Source organism: Poecilia latipinna, unplaced genomic scaffold, assembly GCF_001443285.1.
Source record: "Poecilia latipinna isolate Pla-1442-1.1 unplaced genomic scaffold, P_latipinna-1.0 Scaffold826, whole genome shotgun sequence".
NCBI classification, from domain to species: domain Eukaryota; kingdom Metazoa; phylum Chordata; class Actinopteri; order Cyprinodontiformes; family Poeciliidae; genus Poecilia; species Poecilia latipinna.
In genome coordinates, this window is record NW_015113442.1 from 64,354 (window position 1) to 82,753 (window position 18,400).

General features: G+C 37.9%; 1 protein-coding gene and 1 long non-coding RNA gene across 4 annotated transcripts in view; one reads left to right on the top strand and one right to left on the bottom strand.

The window, feature by feature from the left end:
• Positions 1–1,603: 1,603 nt before the first annotated feature.
• cnksr1 (connector enhancer of kinase suppressor of Ras 1) overlaps positions 1,604–18,400 on the bottom strand; it is a 34,334-nt gene continuing 17,537 nt past the window's right edge. The window contains exons 5-22 of one of the 3 annotated variants that reach the window (XM_015047421.1): positions 16,730–16,771; positions 16,475–16,594; positions 13,193–13,252; positions 12,443–12,511; positions 12,210–12,335; positions 11,132–11,250; positions 9,013–9,158; positions 7,839–7,978; positions 7,728–7,761; positions 7,096–7,271; positions 6,944–7,017; positions 6,644–6,715; positions 5,824–5,894; positions 5,476–5,537; positions 5,302–5,389; positions 4,633–4,817; positions 3,356–3,495; positions 1,604–3,301 (exon numbers count right to left, since the gene is read on the bottom strand). In XM_015047421.1, the coding sequence (XP_014902907.1) occupies positions 2,953–3,301; positions 3,356–3,495; positions 4,633–4,817; positions 5,302–5,389; positions 5,476–5,537; positions 5,824–5,894; positions 6,644–6,715; positions 6,944–7,017; positions 7,096–7,271; positions 7,728–7,761; positions 7,839–7,978; positions 9,013–9,158; positions 11,132–11,250; positions 12,210–12,335; positions 12,443–12,511; positions 13,193–13,252; positions 16,475–16,594; positions 16,730–16,771 (2,073 nt within the window). In that variant the 3' untranslated portion in view covers positions 1,604–2,952. Of the gene's footprint in view, positions 3,496–4,632; positions 4,818–5,301; positions 5,390–5,475; positions 5,538–5,823; positions 5,895–6,643; positions 6,716–6,943; positions 7,018–7,095; positions 7,272–7,727; positions 7,762–7,838; positions 7,979–9,012; positions 9,159–11,131; positions 11,251–12,209; positions 12,336–12,442; positions 12,512–13,192; positions 13,253–16,474; positions 16,595–16,729; positions 16,772–18,400 lie in introns of all 3 variants that reach the window. The other 2 variants (XM_015047420.1, XM_015047419.1) reach the window with 2 other exon arrangements.
• Positions 3,355–6,599, top strand: LOC106956530 (uncharacterized). The gene is made up of 3 exons (XR_001426789.1): positions 3,355–3,444; positions 4,639–4,776; positions 6,430–6,599. It is a non-coding gene; the product is annotated as an uncharacterized LOC106956530 (long non-coding RNA).

The following is an 18,400-nucleotide window of genomic DNA, read 5'->3' on the forward strand; positions in this document are numbered from 1 at the left end:
CTGGAGGGACTATGTCTCTCGGCTGGCCTGGGAACGTCTGAGGATTCCTCTGGAGGAGCTGGAAGAGGCTGGAGAGAGAGAAGTCTGGGCCTCCCTTCTGAAGCTGCTGCCTCCGCGACCCGACCCCGGATAAGCGGCAGAAAATGGATGGATGGATGGAATAAAACATTTGAATGATACAAAAAGTAAATACCTTGTGAAGTTTGTTTGGGTAATGAAAACATTTATGGACAAAACAAAATGTTGTATCTTGTAAATGTCAATGTTAACAAATTAGAATAACATCAAAAAGTTAATTTAAATGTTGGAACTCAAATATCACTCTACCAGAGAAATGGTGATTTATTGAGCTGTTAGGCTCAAGCTTCAATATTAACCAAAAATAAATACTCTAAATATACCACTCAGTATGACATAAGTCTGTTTTCAAAATTTATTTTTCACTTTTTGATGGCATTTTAAGTTAAATGAGATGATCCTGTATCATTATTTTACATTCAACTAAAGATATTGACAAGCTGGGATTATATATGTGCAAGTCTTTGCTACCAATGTTTCTCTGTCAACACAAATCTGAAATGCAGAGATCGTTCCAGACAATGCTGTGCAGAAAACAACCCGGAGGCGCTGGCCAGATACAGCCGTGTTAGGTTTTAAGAGACCAGATGTGATTACTTGCGGCGTATTAAAGTTAAAAGCTATCTGAGCATTTTTTCTGCAAAGACAATCAGCAATATCTGTCTCACAACCTGCAGGGTCATGCTGGTGATCAAGTGTCAAAGTCATAAAAATCCAGAAAAATCTAAAACTTTATTGTAAGCTTTTTTTATTATTTTCAGGTTTACAAATAATTGCTTAAATTGGAGACAAAGTTATTCAGACCCCTGATGTCAATACTTTCTGCTTTTACTAATACAACATATTAGGACGATCCAGAGTTTCAGATCCTTTTGTTGTTTTCACCAGAGCGTTTCTGATTTAGTTTTTTTTATCTGTTAAGACATTTCTGTATTGATTAGGTGATATGTTTTGTATCAGATCTGAGGTCATAAGATCATAAAAATGTCCTAATATTCAGGACCTAGCACAGTTTAATGAGCTCCATATATTTTTTATCTTTGTGATTGAAGAAATGAAAATATATTTTTCTAGAATGCCTCCCAAACAAATCGTGACATAAAAAACATCTAAAGGCTGATAAACTTAAAGAAGTTAATAAGTATGAAAGCATTTTCATTTGGGTTCTGGGTTGGGTTTTTGGGTTCAACAAAAACATTTTACTTTTGATGTTGCAGGAATAAGTTATACATTTATTGCTTTGTTGAGGGGAGGCAATAAGTGTTGCACAAAACTGTGCTAATTTTTAACATGGCACTTTCTTCCAATTGGTAAATCTAGACAACAAATATAAGGCTTGGAACAGGTGTGGAAAACACAATTATAAACATTACTTTCACAGAAACAATTATTTGAAGCTAAGAAGCAAATGGATTCAGTCATAATTTAGTGAGATTTAAAACTGAAGCCAATGTAGAACATAAATCTGATTGACATTACAATAATGAAGGTTTTGTTGATTTATGGTCTAGAAAAGCTAAGCAGAGAATGAAAAGTATTTTATTTTTGTTGCTAGAGGACAGATGTGGGAAGCAAAGTAATAAACATTGAAATTCACCCAATGGAGACTAACATAAACAAAACATTTATTAGCGATTGTCAGTCATTCTGCTCTGAGTCACGTATGCAGCTTGTATTTATTTCAGTAATTTAAATATTATTTTAAAACTATGATGTAAATTCATCAAACAATGACTGATAAATGTTTATTTTTGCACGTTTTGCACAGCTAAATAAAACTCAATATTTACGTTCTCTGAAAATCATAATATTTCATGAGACCAATTTAAAAAATGACTTCCTATTCAGGAATTCTGTAATTACCGTATTGTCTTCACAGTTAGTGAGACTATCCATAAGGAGCATATGCCACTGGAGAAGCCCGATTGTCACAAGTTGCTAGATTAAAATAAATCAACGGAAAGTTTGGTTGAAGGAAAAAATGTGGTAAAATAGAAGATTGTCAAGCAGCTCTTTCAAGAGTTTGGAGCAGATCAAGAACATGTACATCCTTATCAAGAGTCAATGTGAGATGCAACAGATTGTTGTTTAGTGGTGCAAAGACCCCTTCTCAGATAAGAGTACATTTTTGATTTCATTTGGAAATTTAGGTCATGCTGGAAATCCAGCATGAAGTCAGTTTTCATTGGTCTTTTGTAATATTCAGATTTATGAGAAACAGAATTTTTGGTTTTTATTATCTGTGTGAAAATTAACACAAATAAACACTTAAAATGCATCAGTCTGGGTACAAATTTCACTTTTCAACTCTTTCATCATATTTCAATTTACTGAAATATACTTGTATACATTGGATCTAAACTCTCTTTATTCTTTCAAGCCAGCATGAAGAGTCCTTCACTGCTTCGTTCACAGCTCATCCAGTCAGTCTGATGAAGAGTTCATCAGCAGGAGGTGAAGTGAAGCTCAGACAAAAGAGCTGAAAAAGCTTCGACCAGCAGCTGCAATGCTGCTGGAAACGTTCCATCAAATGTTTTTCATTCATGCCTTTATTAAGGTCCTGTGAGTTAACCAAAAAAAAACAGTAATTATGGGAAAATATTTACACAACATATCAAAAAGGCATGACCTACAAGAAAATGTTAAAATAATGCAAAATCTAATATATTTCAGAATTTCATAAATATGTGCTTAACACTTGGCAGATTTTGTTTCTCATATAACAAGAGAATAAAGTCTTTAAGGACGCAGCCTTTGATTTAGAGGCAATGTTTAGAGATCCTGGATGTAAATATCAGAACATGCGCTCCTGTTCGACAGCTCAGTGGAAAACATTGGACAACAACAGACAGGCTTTACTGAGCCACCAAGGTTCTAGATATAGAAGTAATGATCACCAGCGTCTCTGCTTTCTGCATTTTTGCGCAGCTGATTGTTTATGGAGTCTGACAGCGATCCCAGAGAGAGTTCCAGCACCGGGCTCGACTCAGGACTCTGAGTTTCCTGCGGGATCTCCAGGAGAACATCAGACGGCTCCGCGTCGACGAGCTGCTCACCGTCGCTCAGGCTCAGTCTGTACGCGCCCTCCGTCTCTGCAGCCGCTGTTTCCGTGGCAACGGTTTCCAAGGCGACGTCCTCAGCAGGCGTGTCCCGCACCGGAGCGACGTCCTCGCCGCCCTCCGCCGGAGCGACGTCCTCGCCGCCCTCTGCCGGAGCGATGTCCCTGCTGTCTGCCGCTGCAGCGACGTCCTCGCCGCCCTCCGCCCGAGCAACGTTCCTGCCGCCTGCCGCCGAGGCCAGCTTCTCGATTTCTGAAACCAGCTCCTCGTTCTGATCCTTCCACCACCGGTACTTGGACGCAGTCAGGTCCGAGTCGTCCAGGAGCTTGTTGATCTGCAGCAACTCGGCTTCTTTCGCCTGCGGAGGAAAGTGGCTTTAGTTTTCATGCAGCTCTGAGCCGAAATGCAAACATGCCTGCGAGAAACAGGTAGAAGTTTCTCCACCTCAAGCTCAGTAGAACGGAGGTGAATCCTTCTGAGCTCTGGTTTTTAACGTTAAAGTGTAAAAATGTCCAGATCCCCAACACACCTGGTCAATTTACCACTTCCATTGTCGTTACCTTTAGAATTAAGAAGCCTCACATCACCAAACAGTTTCAGAAAATCATTTGGGCGATAGCTTCTAAATAATCAAAACTGCATTCATATTTTTAATTAACATCTTTGAATAAACACATTTGTTTTTATGACTGTGATTTGCCTTTTTATGATTGCTAATTTACACCACTATTAAACATTTCTTGTAATTTACTTTTAATAATATGTTATGTATGTTTACCCAGGCGTGTGTGCCTTGTTCTTTATTTTTTACCATCAATCTGCCAATGAAATGTAGCCTTCGTGGCTAAATCTGGTTTATTTACATGGTTGTTTTATTATAGTCACATTAATTAATATGCATTGTTCCTTATGAAATAAACAGAGATGTACCGATCCACTTCTTTTGTTTTTACTTCCAATTACAACTGAGGTTTAGTATCAGCCAATTCTGATCTGATACAGAAGAAAATGTTGAATTGACTTAAAACATTTCTTTTTTTTAAAAAACCCCCAGACATAAATGTACTTAATTACAAATTTATTTGATAACTCTGCACTAATAAGGCACACTAAACACACAATGATTTAACGAGTGATTTTGTAAATTATAATAATTTAATGTAAAGTTGGCATTTTTAATGGACATTCAATGCAACTTTTAGAGCAACTTTGCATTAAAAGTGTCATTATTTACCAAAAGACACTTCATGACAACAGTCATAAACATTCATAAATATTTCTTTATGTTCATGACAGTGTTATGTCATATTTATGACAGTGTCATGTCAGTCTTATGCACACCCCTTCAAATAAAGTGTTACCGAATTTTTTTCAATATCGGAGTAGATACAGATATTGCTGTTGGATCGGTGCATCTCTAGAAGTAAACTGAAGTAACATGAAGTAAACTACATTTGATGGAATGATTATTCTCGGGGTTGCTGTCCTCTCTCACCTTCAGCGTGCTCTGCAGGGCCCGCAGCGTGTGCACCTTCTCGTTGATGACCGGGTTCTTGTTGCGCCGGATGAATGACTTCCTGAAGTGGTCCTGCGTGAACGGCTGCTCATGGCCAATCAGAGAAACGCCTCCTTCCTTCAGGTTGTTAAACATCATCCCCATCTCATCCACGGTGCCACCATCTGAAAAAAAAAAGACACATCATATGACATGAAAACATCTAACTTTACATTTGTAATGAACCAACAAAGAAAGTGAAATGACTTGCACTACAAAAACACAAAACCTTACAGAGTGTTTTCGTTGTAGTAAATATCTTAGTACACTTGAAATAAGACAAAAATAATTTGCAAGTAATTTTTCAACAAGTTATATTAGCTTGCTTTTAGTAAGTAATTCCTTAATATTGATGAAAAATTATTGGTTTCATTGGCAGATTATTTCACTTACAACAAAATGTCATATTATAAGTGAAATAATCTGCAATGGAACTGGTACATTTTCATCAATATTAAGAAAGTAGGCTTAAAGCAAGTTCCTACATCTTGTTGGAAAGTTTTGTCTCATTTCAAGTGTACTAGGATATTTGAACTAGACTAAAGTATTCGGTAGGGTTCAGTGTTTTTACAGTGTGAGTGGCGCAGCCCTGTTAGGGCATATTTGTACCTTTGCTGCCCTCTGTTGAAGAAGTCGGTAATGGCGCCTTGTTTATCTTCCCTTTGGGTCGAGGCAGAGTGTTAGACTGAACTTTCTGCTGCACACACAGAAACACACATTAACACCATCAGCAGGTCGAACTGCATCTATTTTTGCTGCTTTGACTCTTTTTAATTCATCAACCTTGTTTTTCCTGCGAGATGAAGGAGACGATTCGCTCTCCGATTCAGTTTCGCTGTAGCATTCTGTGAAAACATCAAAAGGCTGTTGAAATAATGACATTACCTTAAGTGTTCGCTGTTTTCCCATTATTGTTATCAACCAGCTGCCTGGCAACCACAGCAACAGCAATTAGGCTTCTTTCACTGTTAACCGTTAACATTTCATAATTCAGAAACACGATTATGTGTTTTCCCACTGGTGCTGACACTGCAGCCTCAACAAGCATTACAGCTACAGACAACAAACACTTAGAAAACGGAATAAAACATATTTTTGCTTAGAAAAGTAAATGGAAAAGTGTTGAGCTACCTTCTTCATTATCTGGACCTTTCTGGAGCCTCTTGTGCTTCTGTATGGCTATAATCAGACTGTTGATCCACCTGAAGAAAAATAAATATTATTATATCTAAGTTACGGTGCACTGGAGAAATATTCACACCCCCTTAACATTCGTCATGCTGCAGCCTTAAACATCAGTGGATTTTATTGAGATTTTATTTAACAAACCAACACAATGATGAACTTGATAGTGATGTGGAAGGAAAATAGTCTGTGCTTTTATATAATTTAACAAAAAATCTGAAAACTGTGTTGTGCATTTGTATTCAGTGAATGTGATGACAGGATAATTAGCTTTACAAATCTGGCCCCAAATACATGTGAAAAAGTGCAAAAAAAAAAAAAATCTTTTAATTTCACAGTTATGAGCCACTTTGTTTGTTTGGTCTGTAGCGAAGACATACAATCTCATTAAATACAGTGAATCAGCTGATTGTAACATTACAAAATGGCCAAAACAGCAGATATTAATACTTTTGCAAGGCACTGTAGGTTGAAATATTAAAAACAATGTTTTATTGTTGCTATGAAATCACACCTGTAGGGGCCGTTAAAAAACTGAAACTGTTTTTGCAGGAGAAAGAGAATCCATTAAGGCCAACAGCAGGGGGCAGTGTGCGTCTGCACCCAAAACAATATGATCAAATGCTGCTGTGAGTGAAAAAAAATAAGCTAATAGAGTGGATGCATGAAATATATTTTATTTTTCTGCTTATTGACATTACCCAATCAATAAACACAAACAAGTAAAAAAGAAAAAGTCATGTTGGATGTTCTGTTTCCAGCTTACTTGCTCAAATCGGTGGCGGAGTCAACGGAGAAGAAGAAGTTCTGAAATTTCTGATGGGTCATTTGGAAAACGCTGCAGAACAAAGATGGAGGGATGAGTCACATGAAACACACAAATCCTAATTATTTTCCTCTGTAAGATGATGAAACATTTCAGTTTGTCCAAAATAACAAAAAGAACCTGAGATTATAAAACTTCGCTTTTATTCTGGAGCCTTAAATGCATAGATCACAAATCCATCAACGTCAAAGGAAAATGTCACAGGTTTGCAATCTGATCCACCATGGAAGGAATACTGACTGTTTTCTCTTGTGCTCTCCACCACCCTCTAAGCTGTAGCTGGATATATTTAGGAGACCCTCAGCTTTTTCATCCTGAAGAAAACACAAAAATCAGATTAACGATATTAAATGTGCCAAAAGCGCATTGTGTTTAAGTTTTTTCTCTCCTACCTGTTGAGTGTTGTACCAGTACAGATTGGGTCCTTGCAGAACAAACCAGAAGCGCTGCCACTTCTGGGTGATGAAGACGCTGCTCTCCTTCCTCTTTTTCCAAAGCCAGCCGTCACAGTCGGGATGAGCCAAATCCCGGCAGGAGACTCGGCGCCGGCTCAGAGCTGTCGACATTCCTGGAAATCCACCACAAATACAACAGAAAAGATGAGTACATTCACCATTAAAGCCCTTAAAAATATTTATTTTCAACTTTAATGTTGCTTTTCATCCATTTTTAAATCTAATAGTAATTCAGTATAATGTCTTCAAAAAGTTATTCTTCTACATCTTTTAATTTGACTTAAATAATCCTTAACTGTTTATTTTGTAGTTAAATGAAGCAATGTTTTAGCACTATTAGTGTTCAGTGCAGAAGTATTCATACTGCTTAAGCTTTTTCATGTCACATAAAAACTACAAACTTCACTAAACTTTATTCAATTTGCAACTGATACACAAGGTGGTGCATAACTTTGAAATGGAAGAAACTTTATACAGTTTTAGTTGTACAATGAAAACGGTTTCTGTGCATTGAGAGGTATGAATACTTTTGTTTTGTGTTTGTTTGCTGTTTGATCCAAAAGTCTTACCTTTCTTAGAGCTCTTCTTGGTTTCCTTATTCGACTGAAAAGAATAATCAGGAATGTTACATGTTTTATCACTAGATCTTTGTCTTTGCTGAAAGTAAAGCGTCCTCTCACCGTGTGCCCCACCATGTCTGGGCAGGAGCTGACGCTGCTTCTTTCTGAGCTAAACTCAAAAGGCGAAGGGCTTCTTGGTGACGGCGACCGGTCTCTCCTCAGATTTGGAGAGAGCCTCGAACCATCCGAACTCTCAGCCACTGTAATAATAATGAGTTGAGTTCACAGTCAATAACTCAAGTTATTACACTTTTTTAGATAATCACTTCAATTCAGTGAGAATTATCAGCAGGGAGGGTCATCCTCATAAGCTTAATATGTAAACAATCCTGATTTTTATTTTTCCTCACATTTCAATGTTTTATACTCATTTCTTATTTATTGTTCTTATTTGTTCATTATTTTTATTGGTTGAGGCATTGCATGATTCCCTTCGCTTTTGGATGCTGTTGAGCTGGAAGGCTTTTCTTTTGTTTTTACTTTTGTACAGTTGTTGTGATGTGTAACCATGGCAACATGGCGTTGTTTATTACAGGAGGAGTTAAAAAGGAGGCTTCTTGGATGGAGAGCAGGGTCAAAGTAGGAAGTTCAAACCGTCTCTGCTCAGCTTTCTAACCATGAGACCAGGCAGGGGTTTAAAGAGGAGTGGCAAAAGCAAATGAGGTGGATTAGCAGAGTTTGTCAACAACTATCATCTCTGCTGCTGTTAGCATGTCATCACAGTCATGAAAAGACAGTCGTACAGCAACAGTCTTCAGTCAGAGGCCAAGACTGACTGCTACTGGAGCTCCTGTATGACCACAGCATCAAAATCCACGACTCTTTGAAGATTTAAATATGAGTTATGATGATATTTAATTTCTGTGTGGCAGGAACTGCACACCTGCAATACTCAGGTGTCTAGTGAAAGTCTTTAAGCAGCAATATATTTATTCTAAATCTTGTTTCTGTAATGCTTTAGTAACCAAAGAACAGATTTGCACTGTTCCATGCCCAGGCTCGTTTGCTAATCACACCATCTTGGTTTCTGGTTTAAAAAAAGCGTTCAGACACAAAACTGAGCTCAGGTGACACTGTTCCTTCGTTTTGATTGGCTACATCCTGCAGAGTATTAGAAATGCCACCAACTATTGTTGGAATATATTTTGTGGTGAAGATGATTCATCCCAACTTATTGCTGAAAATACAATAATTAAAAATAAATCACCAACATACTGAGGGATTTCTTAAATACCTGACGCCGGCAGAGGAGACAACCGGCCCGGACGGTTCTGAAATGCAGCTAAAGTCACGGTCCTCTCCTGCTCCCTGTCAGAAGGCAACTCAGACTCTTCCTGTCCCATAGGCTGCTGTCGAACCTCTGGCCCATGAACGGCCCGCCTGCAGCACAACACAAACAAGAAGCATTCTTAGAAACCAGGCAGGGATTCTGGGAACTTCTAAGAAGTTAAGATTTTTCCAAAAACAAACAAGAAGTAATAATAGTGGGTACCATGTGATGACAGCTGTCAGGAGAACAGACCGCAGTCGTCATTTAAGTCAGGTGTCATGTGATCCTGATTTAACACTGATTGAAGGAAGCTGTGTTTAAACAGACACTGATGCAAAGCCAAACTTCTTCTGCAGAGATCAGATCTGACTTTACACGCCTGTAGTCTGAAATGTGGGTCTGCAGTGCATCACCTCTCACTCCCATCGTTTATCTCCCTGCGCTCCCTCAGCCATCATTTCTCATGTTTGCTTCTTCTCACTTTTTCCTACAATTTTTCTTCTTTCGATTTTTCGTCACCGTTCTGAAACTCACTCAGATGCTGGTCGGCAGCTTCATCTATTATTTCGCTCCCGTTTCCAGCGAAAGTCGGCTTGTCGGTGGGCTTGGTGGAATTTATGGCATTTGTGAAGTGACGTCACGTTAAACCCTTTGGGTTCAGGCAGATTAAAAAGGTCAGCAGAGGATGTGGGAGGTTCTGTTCAACTCAGTAAATCTGTGATCATTTGGTGAACAAACCTGGTTGTCTGGATGTGGAAATGAAATAAGATTTATGTCATCTCCCACAGATTCATTTGTTTTTTTTTCTTGTATTTTGTTTTAGCAACAAGTGTTTATAAAATCCCTCACAGATTTAAGAGGTTTTATGTTTTTTTGACTCACTTAAACATGTCAGACTGTTAAACAGGTTTTTATATTAGACAAAATGACCTACGGAAGCACAAAAGCCAGTTTTCTGGCTTATTTGTATCGTTGCCAGGATTTTACGCTTGAGCTGCAGATCTCACAGCTTTCCCAGTTACCAGGGACTTCCTGGCTGCTTCTCTGATTGATACTCTCAGATTTAGCTGGATTGCCATGTCTCGGCACTTTCCAATTTCAGATGATGGATTAAAAAGAGCTCTGTGAGGTGTTCAAGGGTTTAAACTTCTGATTTAAACTTCTCCTGAACTTACTGATGGGTTTGTTGGTCTTCATGATACGGTTTGTTCTTCTGAGAAACCTTTGAGGCTTCACAGATTGGTTGGATTTATTCAACTATGCATAGGTGATTTCTTGGTTTCATGAGTGTCAAACTCATTTTCATGTTCTCCAGGGCTGGTTGTGCCAGAATGTATTGATAAAACCCACTAACAAACTCTTAAAATATTTTTAAACAGCTGATTCTACATCTGATAAGTACATCATAAAACCTTTCTCATTGATCAGTCCATCCAGGATTTCGTGATTTTTTTGCAATCAAAATCTCTGATTTTGTGCTGCTAATGTGGGAATATTTGCAAAGAATTGGATAATATTTAATATGACGTTCAATGCGACTTTTTGTTACTTCTCATATTGATCTTGAATTATAACTTTACATCAAGTTACCCTGAGACAGCTGTGTTGTAAAAATATGAAATATCGCCACCTGCAGGTGTGAATTGGCATCAATTAAACTCAATAATTTTTACCATTTTTGCAGAAAATTTTAAACTCACGGTTTAAATTTATGCTGACTTTGCATAATATTCTGCAATTATGGAATCATGAAAAACTGAAGTTTGAACTGATTGCAGAAATTTGGCATCTTGAGTCCAGAGGGCCACTAAAAGAGTTGTGGCGGCCAGATTTGGCCCCTGAGCCTTGAGTTTGACATGCTGAAGGGTTGCACTGGATCTTATTCAGGGTTATCAGGTCAGAGTGTAGAGAGGTTGAAAAAAATTCAAGCCAAACCTTCAGCCATTTATGCTAACATTTGGTGCGGATCTTTTGCATAAAACACGTATAAAACCCATGGTACTGTGTTGCTGACATGGCAGCAAGTGAAACAGTGAATGTGTGTGAATATTTTTACAGAGTAATTTGTTATTAATAATCTTACCTAAATGACAGGGATCTGACAGAAGCTGCTACTCTCTCAAATATGGAGTGCCTCTGATTCTCCTCTTTGTCCTCCGGTTCTTCTTCGTCCGAACTCCCTCGTCTCTCCTCTTCCTCCTTCTACAAACAAATGAGACCAAATCCAAACATGTGAGTGTGCACATTAAAGCCTGTGTGCTTCTACGGGTTAGCACAGGGTTAAGAAACCGGATGTCATGTGGACTGCGATGGCAGGTTCTGTCTGCACACACTGCGGTCGAGCAGATGAGGGAGGAACACGGTCACACAAACACAAAGTCTGTGAAAGTCTCGCTGAAAGCCAAGCGTCGTCTCGGGGCAATATGGGCTGAAACACGGAGCCGATTCACATCTTTCTCTCAGCCTGAGCCGCCAGCTAGATCCCAGATTATCATGGCGATGGTCACAAGGGGGTGTGAAGTGCACAGTGTGTGCGCGTGAACTTGTTCACTGATGCAGCGTTTCACTGTGGTGATCATAAACAAACAACAGTCGACATGGTGACGGGTTTAAGTGTTGGTGGAAACGGATCCCGAGTGGTGACGAGATTTTTTCCAAAGATGTGTCTCACAAGTGGAATACTAGAGCTGCAAAATATCAGCAGAAAAATAAATATGTCCTTAAATATGCAACGTCTGGTTTGGGTTTGATGCATATCAATATTAGATATGCACTGAGTTACATTACAGATCTGCTGCTGCATCAACCTTCAGACCTCTCAGGTCTTCTGGTTCTGGTCTGCGTCCCCAGAACCAGAGTCAAATGTGAAGAAGCAACATTCAGCTTCTATGCACCACAAATCTGGAACAAACTTCCAGAAAACTGCAAAACAGCCGAAACACTGAGAGTCTTTAAATCTAGACTAAAACCCAGTTGCTTTTGAAACATAATCACTGAAACATTAATCGATATTTTGATGTGTATCGACGGCAAAATGTAATGTTAACTGTGTGTTTTTATGACGTAAAGCATATTGAACTGCCTTGCTGCTGAAATATGCTAGACAAATAAAATTTGAACTTGAACCTGGTGTGAAGCTTTGAGTGGAGAAGGTGGCTAACCTGCACAGGTGTGATCTGGATCGAATGCTTGCGCCGCAGCGAACCCGGGATCCTCTTTATGATCAGAGTCACTCCACTGGGATTCTCCCGCAGCTTCTCAATAAGTTTGGCTCTGCTCCAACCGACCTGATGCAGCAGCACAGATTATTCCCTCCTGAAGGTTTTTCTCTTTGAGCACAGGTCCAACATAAGTACAGGCGTATGGATCAAACTCCATGTGCTGCATCACTCACCACTATCTGGTCGTTGACTTGGATCACTTCATCACCAGACAGGACTTGCAAATAGGCATCAGAGGAAGGCTGCAAAAGGAGGAACAAGCAGCGTAAACAAGGAGCTGCTGCAACACAAAACCAGCTAAATGTAGCACAGAACAATCCCAACAACGCTATAAATCAATATCTGACAGCATTCATATTCCCAGCTTGGATTTATTACGCAACATTTAAAATGAGCAGTAATGTTTACAAATGCTACGCAGCAAGTGCCTGCAGGTTGTAGAGTCTACAGCAGACAGACGAGCCTTTGGCTGAAAATAATGTGTCATGCCTCGCTGTCTTTAACAGAGCAGAGGAAACTGTGCTGTCACTTTGCCGTTTTTTTGTTTTTATCGTCACCGAGGCCAGAGAATGAAAAGTGTTGTTGTTAATTTTCACTTTTCATAGCAAAAATGACAAGTGTTTGGCAAAACAACGACTAACCAAACACTAGCAGAAAAAAGAACAAAAGTGTTCTTTTGATGCAAAACTGAGTAACAGACTGGATTGCAGACATTGCTCGTTATCGTCTTCTTCTCTAACATTGGTGGCTTTTTTAGCAAGGCACTGATATAGGCAGCTGGGTAGTTCAATGTGGGGAAGACCCCTCTGGACGCATCTTTAGCTGCAGTTAACCCCACTGGCTCAGAGGTCAGGAGGACCACAGAGTCACACACAGCAGCATCAACGTCCAAATGGGAGGAAAAGCAAATGCGTGAACCTGACCTCAGCAGCCGTTCCCGTCACGTAGTGGTTGCTGGAGCTGGTGGATGTTATCTCGATCCCCTGAGAGAAATGGAAACAATAAAAATGCTGTGCATAATTCAGAAAGATAAAATAACTTGTGCGTCTGCACAGTGTGAATCTGCACAAGCAGCTTGGACAGAAGCAACACAACCATGATGCTGCTGTTATAATTGGATTCTGTGGAAATATCGATGTTTGTTCATCAGCTTGTCGTCACTAATCACAAGTTAAATTACACAATCAATACATATCTAATGGTGATGGAAATATCAATGGATAAAAACTGTTTCATTCCTGTATTTACAATATTCTGATAAAAAAGGTAGTACTTAATATATACTTCTGTTATTTTTTCCACATTTTGTAATAATCTTTAACGTGTGACTAGGATGGGTTTGAACTTTAAGTTTCATTTGTGTTTCTGTTTTGGATCATTTCTTTGGATCTTGCCATGTTTGGTTTTTACTTTGTGTTTGATCATTTATTCATTTAACATTTGTGTCTTTGGACTTGTTTCTTTAGGTTAGATTCCCTCCTGTTTTGTAGTTCCCTCCCTTTGTTTAGTTCTTTGTTCCTTTAGTTTTCTGCGCTGCTCCTCTTCCTCCGCTGTTTTCCGTTCTCCATTGATTCGTTTTCTTTGTTGCTTGGTCAGTTACTCCTCTTCCTCAGTACATAAACTGGTCTATCCTCATAGCTTTATAAAACACAGAACTTTAATGGATTTTATGAGGATTTTATGCAACATATCAACAGAAAATGTATTAAAAAACAAATACTACATGACCCCAGAATGATTGTGATGTATATTGAGTAATCTATCAAACATAAATTAACTCATCAAAATGCAATTTATGGAGGTTTGTTTTAGTGCTGGGCAACAACTCAATAACTAATTAAGGAATAAGACATGTTAATAGTAATGAAAAAGGAATTAGAGTTTATTAGGACAGGTAATACAGCTGAGACCTGACAGGCAGTATGTGGTGTCTCCAATGTTTAAGCGTCTTTACAAGATGGAGAGGAGATTACAAACATGGACGTGAAATTAGATTTGCATTATCTTCTGGCTGCTACCAAGCAAGCTCTCACTTTTAAACAGAAGCGCAAATAAGATTTATATGTTAATATGTTGCTGATTAGGAAAAGTGTCATTATTAATCCATAAAGTCCTGCAAATGTAATGGCTTTCAGTGTTAGTTTATAAGAAATAAATACTATTATTATGTATTTTAATTTGTTTTTTAAGCTTATATTGAAACAGATAATAGATTTTTAATTAAAAAATGTTGCAGATATTAGGATAGATTTCCTTGTCAGTTAATGTTTTCTAGAATAACATTAAGTCAAATATTTCCAAGGTTAAAACTTTGTGACAAACACACACGAGTGAATCGTTACGTCCAGAAAATTAAGCACTAACTTTAGAACTTACTGACATAATTTTATTGTTTTTCTTTATTTTAACTCAAAATTTCTACAACTATATTTACACAAAATTTGAAAAAGATTCAGTGCTTTTAATTTTTATATTTACATTATGTCAGAGACACGTCACATTTGGTAAACCCCCTTGGTAAGAACCATAATGCCTTCTGCTTCTCACTTCCTTTCTCCCTGCCTTTAGTTCCCATTACTCTTAAGCTGTCAGAGCACCGACTTCATTATCGGTGATGTGCTCTAATCAATTACCTGCTGTCAGCGTAATTAACAAACTGTCCCCTCTAGCTAAGTGCATTTGTAAAAGTCCTCTTTTGGTGGAGCAGTGGATCAGCAGAAAAATGAGCTTAGCATTCAGAAGCATGGCTGCGTTCATGGACATGTAAACAATATGCAGGCACAACATCAGAGGTGGCGTAATGTAGAAAAAATAATGTGATGGGAAAATGCAGCCAGCATCTAATAAGACTTTTTAGTTAATGGTTTGAGTCCACAAAGGCAAAGAAAGAGGGAAATGCATGAAAGAAACAGCTCTTTAGAAATGAATCCTAAAAGGATTCTAGATTAGTGGGATAACCAGCACAGAGGAACAGAGGAGAGCTGTGAGTACTGAAGCAAATGTGCAGACTTCATGGCAAAACAGGACATGCAGCACAAAAAGAACATTGTGCTTTAGCCACCAAACATCAGGGAAGCTTTTAGGAACAGAAGTAAAAGTGGTGAAGAACGTTGAGCTGGATGAAGGAACCAAATGAGGAAACCCCCCAGCAGAGGGTTAAAAATAAGCTTTAAACATGTTAGTGTTTAAAAAAACAGTAGAGAAAAAAGAGTAATATGAGGGTGAGCAAACTGATAAGCTTGGTGAAGTTTAAAAAAATGGATGTGAAGGTCAAGAAAAGTAAAGAAAAAAGAAGGAATATTGAAATGTAAATATTTTTACATTGATTTTGTGTGAATTTTAACTGAATGAAGAAGGAAACACTTCAGTTTATTACATGGCAGATAAACTCTGATTTAGACAGTTTTTACTAAATATCAATATGGGTGGGATGAAATTAAAAAAAATCAAATAATTAATTAAATCATTTGTAATTTATTAATCACAATCAATTCTATTCTAATCAAATAGCGGTTAGCAAAGTTTATCCATTCCGATTTTCATTTTTGACTGAATCAATAAATAGAATGTGTATTAGGATGATATATAAATATTTCCAGCTCACTTTAGTGTAAACTAGAATATTGACTAAACATTTATAGATGACAATATTTGAAATATTAAAGAAAGTGTTTGTGTTTTTACAGTCACTAAACTTTTGTGGAAATATGAATTTTAAATCCTGTACATGAATCTGTTCTTCTCTATGGCTCAACACAGCATAATTAACTAACAAAGTAAAAATATTAAAAATATGAAGAAAACTTTCTGAATTTAAATCTTGCTGGCATTTCAAAACTGACATGTTCAGCTTTTTTTATTCTGAATCTTCTCAGAATGTCTCATTCTGGGTTTGGGACTATGTAGCAATAATAAACATTTAGCTTTTACTATCCAGCACCAAACACACGACTTTATGTGATTCATCTCATATTAGCTTATTTAAACACTAGTTCAGTTAGCATGTGGGCTTCACTTTTCACATTTCTTCTTAACGTGTTAATTGAAAGCATACATTGAAGTCTTAGCCTTAATAAAAACTAAAAATAAAACAAAACAGGGCAAACTCACGAGAGCTCATTGTGCCTGACACAGATTTAACTTGGAATAAAACCTTTTTTACATTCATGAAGGTTATAAGGAAGGAGAAGGTAAAAAACCGTTACCAGTTGATCACTGGGTGTAGCAGGTACCAGGCTGACGCTCTCCAGCTGAGCCGTGTGGGTCAAAAGAGCGTCGGAGCTGGAGTTCAGGATCTCATCACAAACCTCCACCAACTGACGGCACTAAAACGGGAAAAACCTTCACTTACTGGGAGGAGACACCGGTTCACACAGCTAACAATACCTCACTTAAAGCACAGTGAAGCAAAAGTTTCATCTGCTGAAATTATGAATGAGCAAAATGTGAGACAAACTCACAACAGATATGATGTCCTTCTCCTTTTCGTAGACCGTGGAATCCTGTTGAAGAGTGAAACGGCAGGATTTGAGCAGAGGAGTCGCAAAATTACACATCAGTCTAAATGCTAACCACATTGATTTGTGGAAATGGGACAAACTGAGTCAAAGCCCATGTCCCATTTCCTCTTCACAGCTTGAGTCAGGAAGCAAAAAGCCACAAACAGTTGAAAGCTGTCTGATGAGGTCAATAGTAACGATTCATATATCCAATCATGTTTCTGACTCTGCAGCTTCTTGCAGTTTGTCATGTTGCAAACGTATACAGCAATGTATCTTTAAACTTTTTATTAGATGGACCAAAGCAAAAGAGGGCAAACTGGTGCAGTGGGAGGAAACTGACACATTGATACAGATAAAATAAAAAAAATGGGGGAATGCATTTGTAATCTGACACCCATGAAAACTTGAATGAAACAAACGGACCACTCTTCCTCACTACTTTTCTTCTTCTACTACTCTCTAAGTTGCGTTATTTGCTGTTATTTCAGCTGTTAACTTTATGTTTTCTCTCAGTTTTTTCTCTCACTACATCTGGTCTGATGTTCTGTTGGCTGGGATTCTTTCCTGGAGGAGATGATGAAACACCAACAAAAAACTAACTTACAAGTAAAATTTCAGCAAGTTATAGGAGCTTGTTTCAAGTAATATTGAGAAAAAATGTATTAGATCCACTGGCAGATATTTTCACTTATAAAATGGTAAAAATGTCTTGCTATAAGTGAAATAATCTTTCAGGGAAATTAATTCTTTTTTATCTGAAAAGTTGCTTGTAGTTAGTTTTGTCTTATTTAGAGTGTGCAAAGATATTTTCTCAAGAAACTTCCCTTTCCAACAGGACAACAACTTTAAAAATACAAGCAGAGACATTATGGAATGATTTGGATTAAAGCATATTCACATGTTAGAATGGCCTAGTCAAAGTCCAAATGTACATCCAACTGAAGATCTGTGCCTGATGTTCATGGACTCTTTACATCAGATTTGATGATCCTGAGTTGTTTTCCAAAGAACGGGTTAAGTTTTCTCTTTCTAGATGTGCAAAGCAGCCAGAAACAAACTCCCAAAAACTCACAGTTGAGTGACAGATGGTTTAATGAATGCTCAGATTTTTATCTGTAAATTTTTTTGAAAATGAATCACTTTGCTTCCACTTCACAGTTATGAACTGCATTTTTGGCCTATCACAAAAAAAATAAAAATAAAAAATTATGAATTCTGTGGAAAGTGACAAAACGTGGAAAAGTTCAAGTCGTATGAATATTTCTGGAGGCAATAAAAGGTGAAGCTTTTACTGGAGCCTAGCAGCTTATGATTATTAATACATAGGGGAATAGTTTCGTTAGAACCAGTCAAACGGATAAGAAATGCTCAACAGCAATGCAATTTATTTACAATCAGTGAATCATTTTTTAAGGAGAATTGAAAATTCAGAAAAGTTCTTGTACTAAACTGCAAAGAAATTCAATAAAATCAGCATCAGACCAAAGATGGAGCATCCCTGAATTTACAGGATGACCTCAAAACCCATAGATCATCACACACACACACACACACACACACACACACACACACACACACACACACACACACACACACACACTTACACACACAAAGAATTGTTGTGCTTCA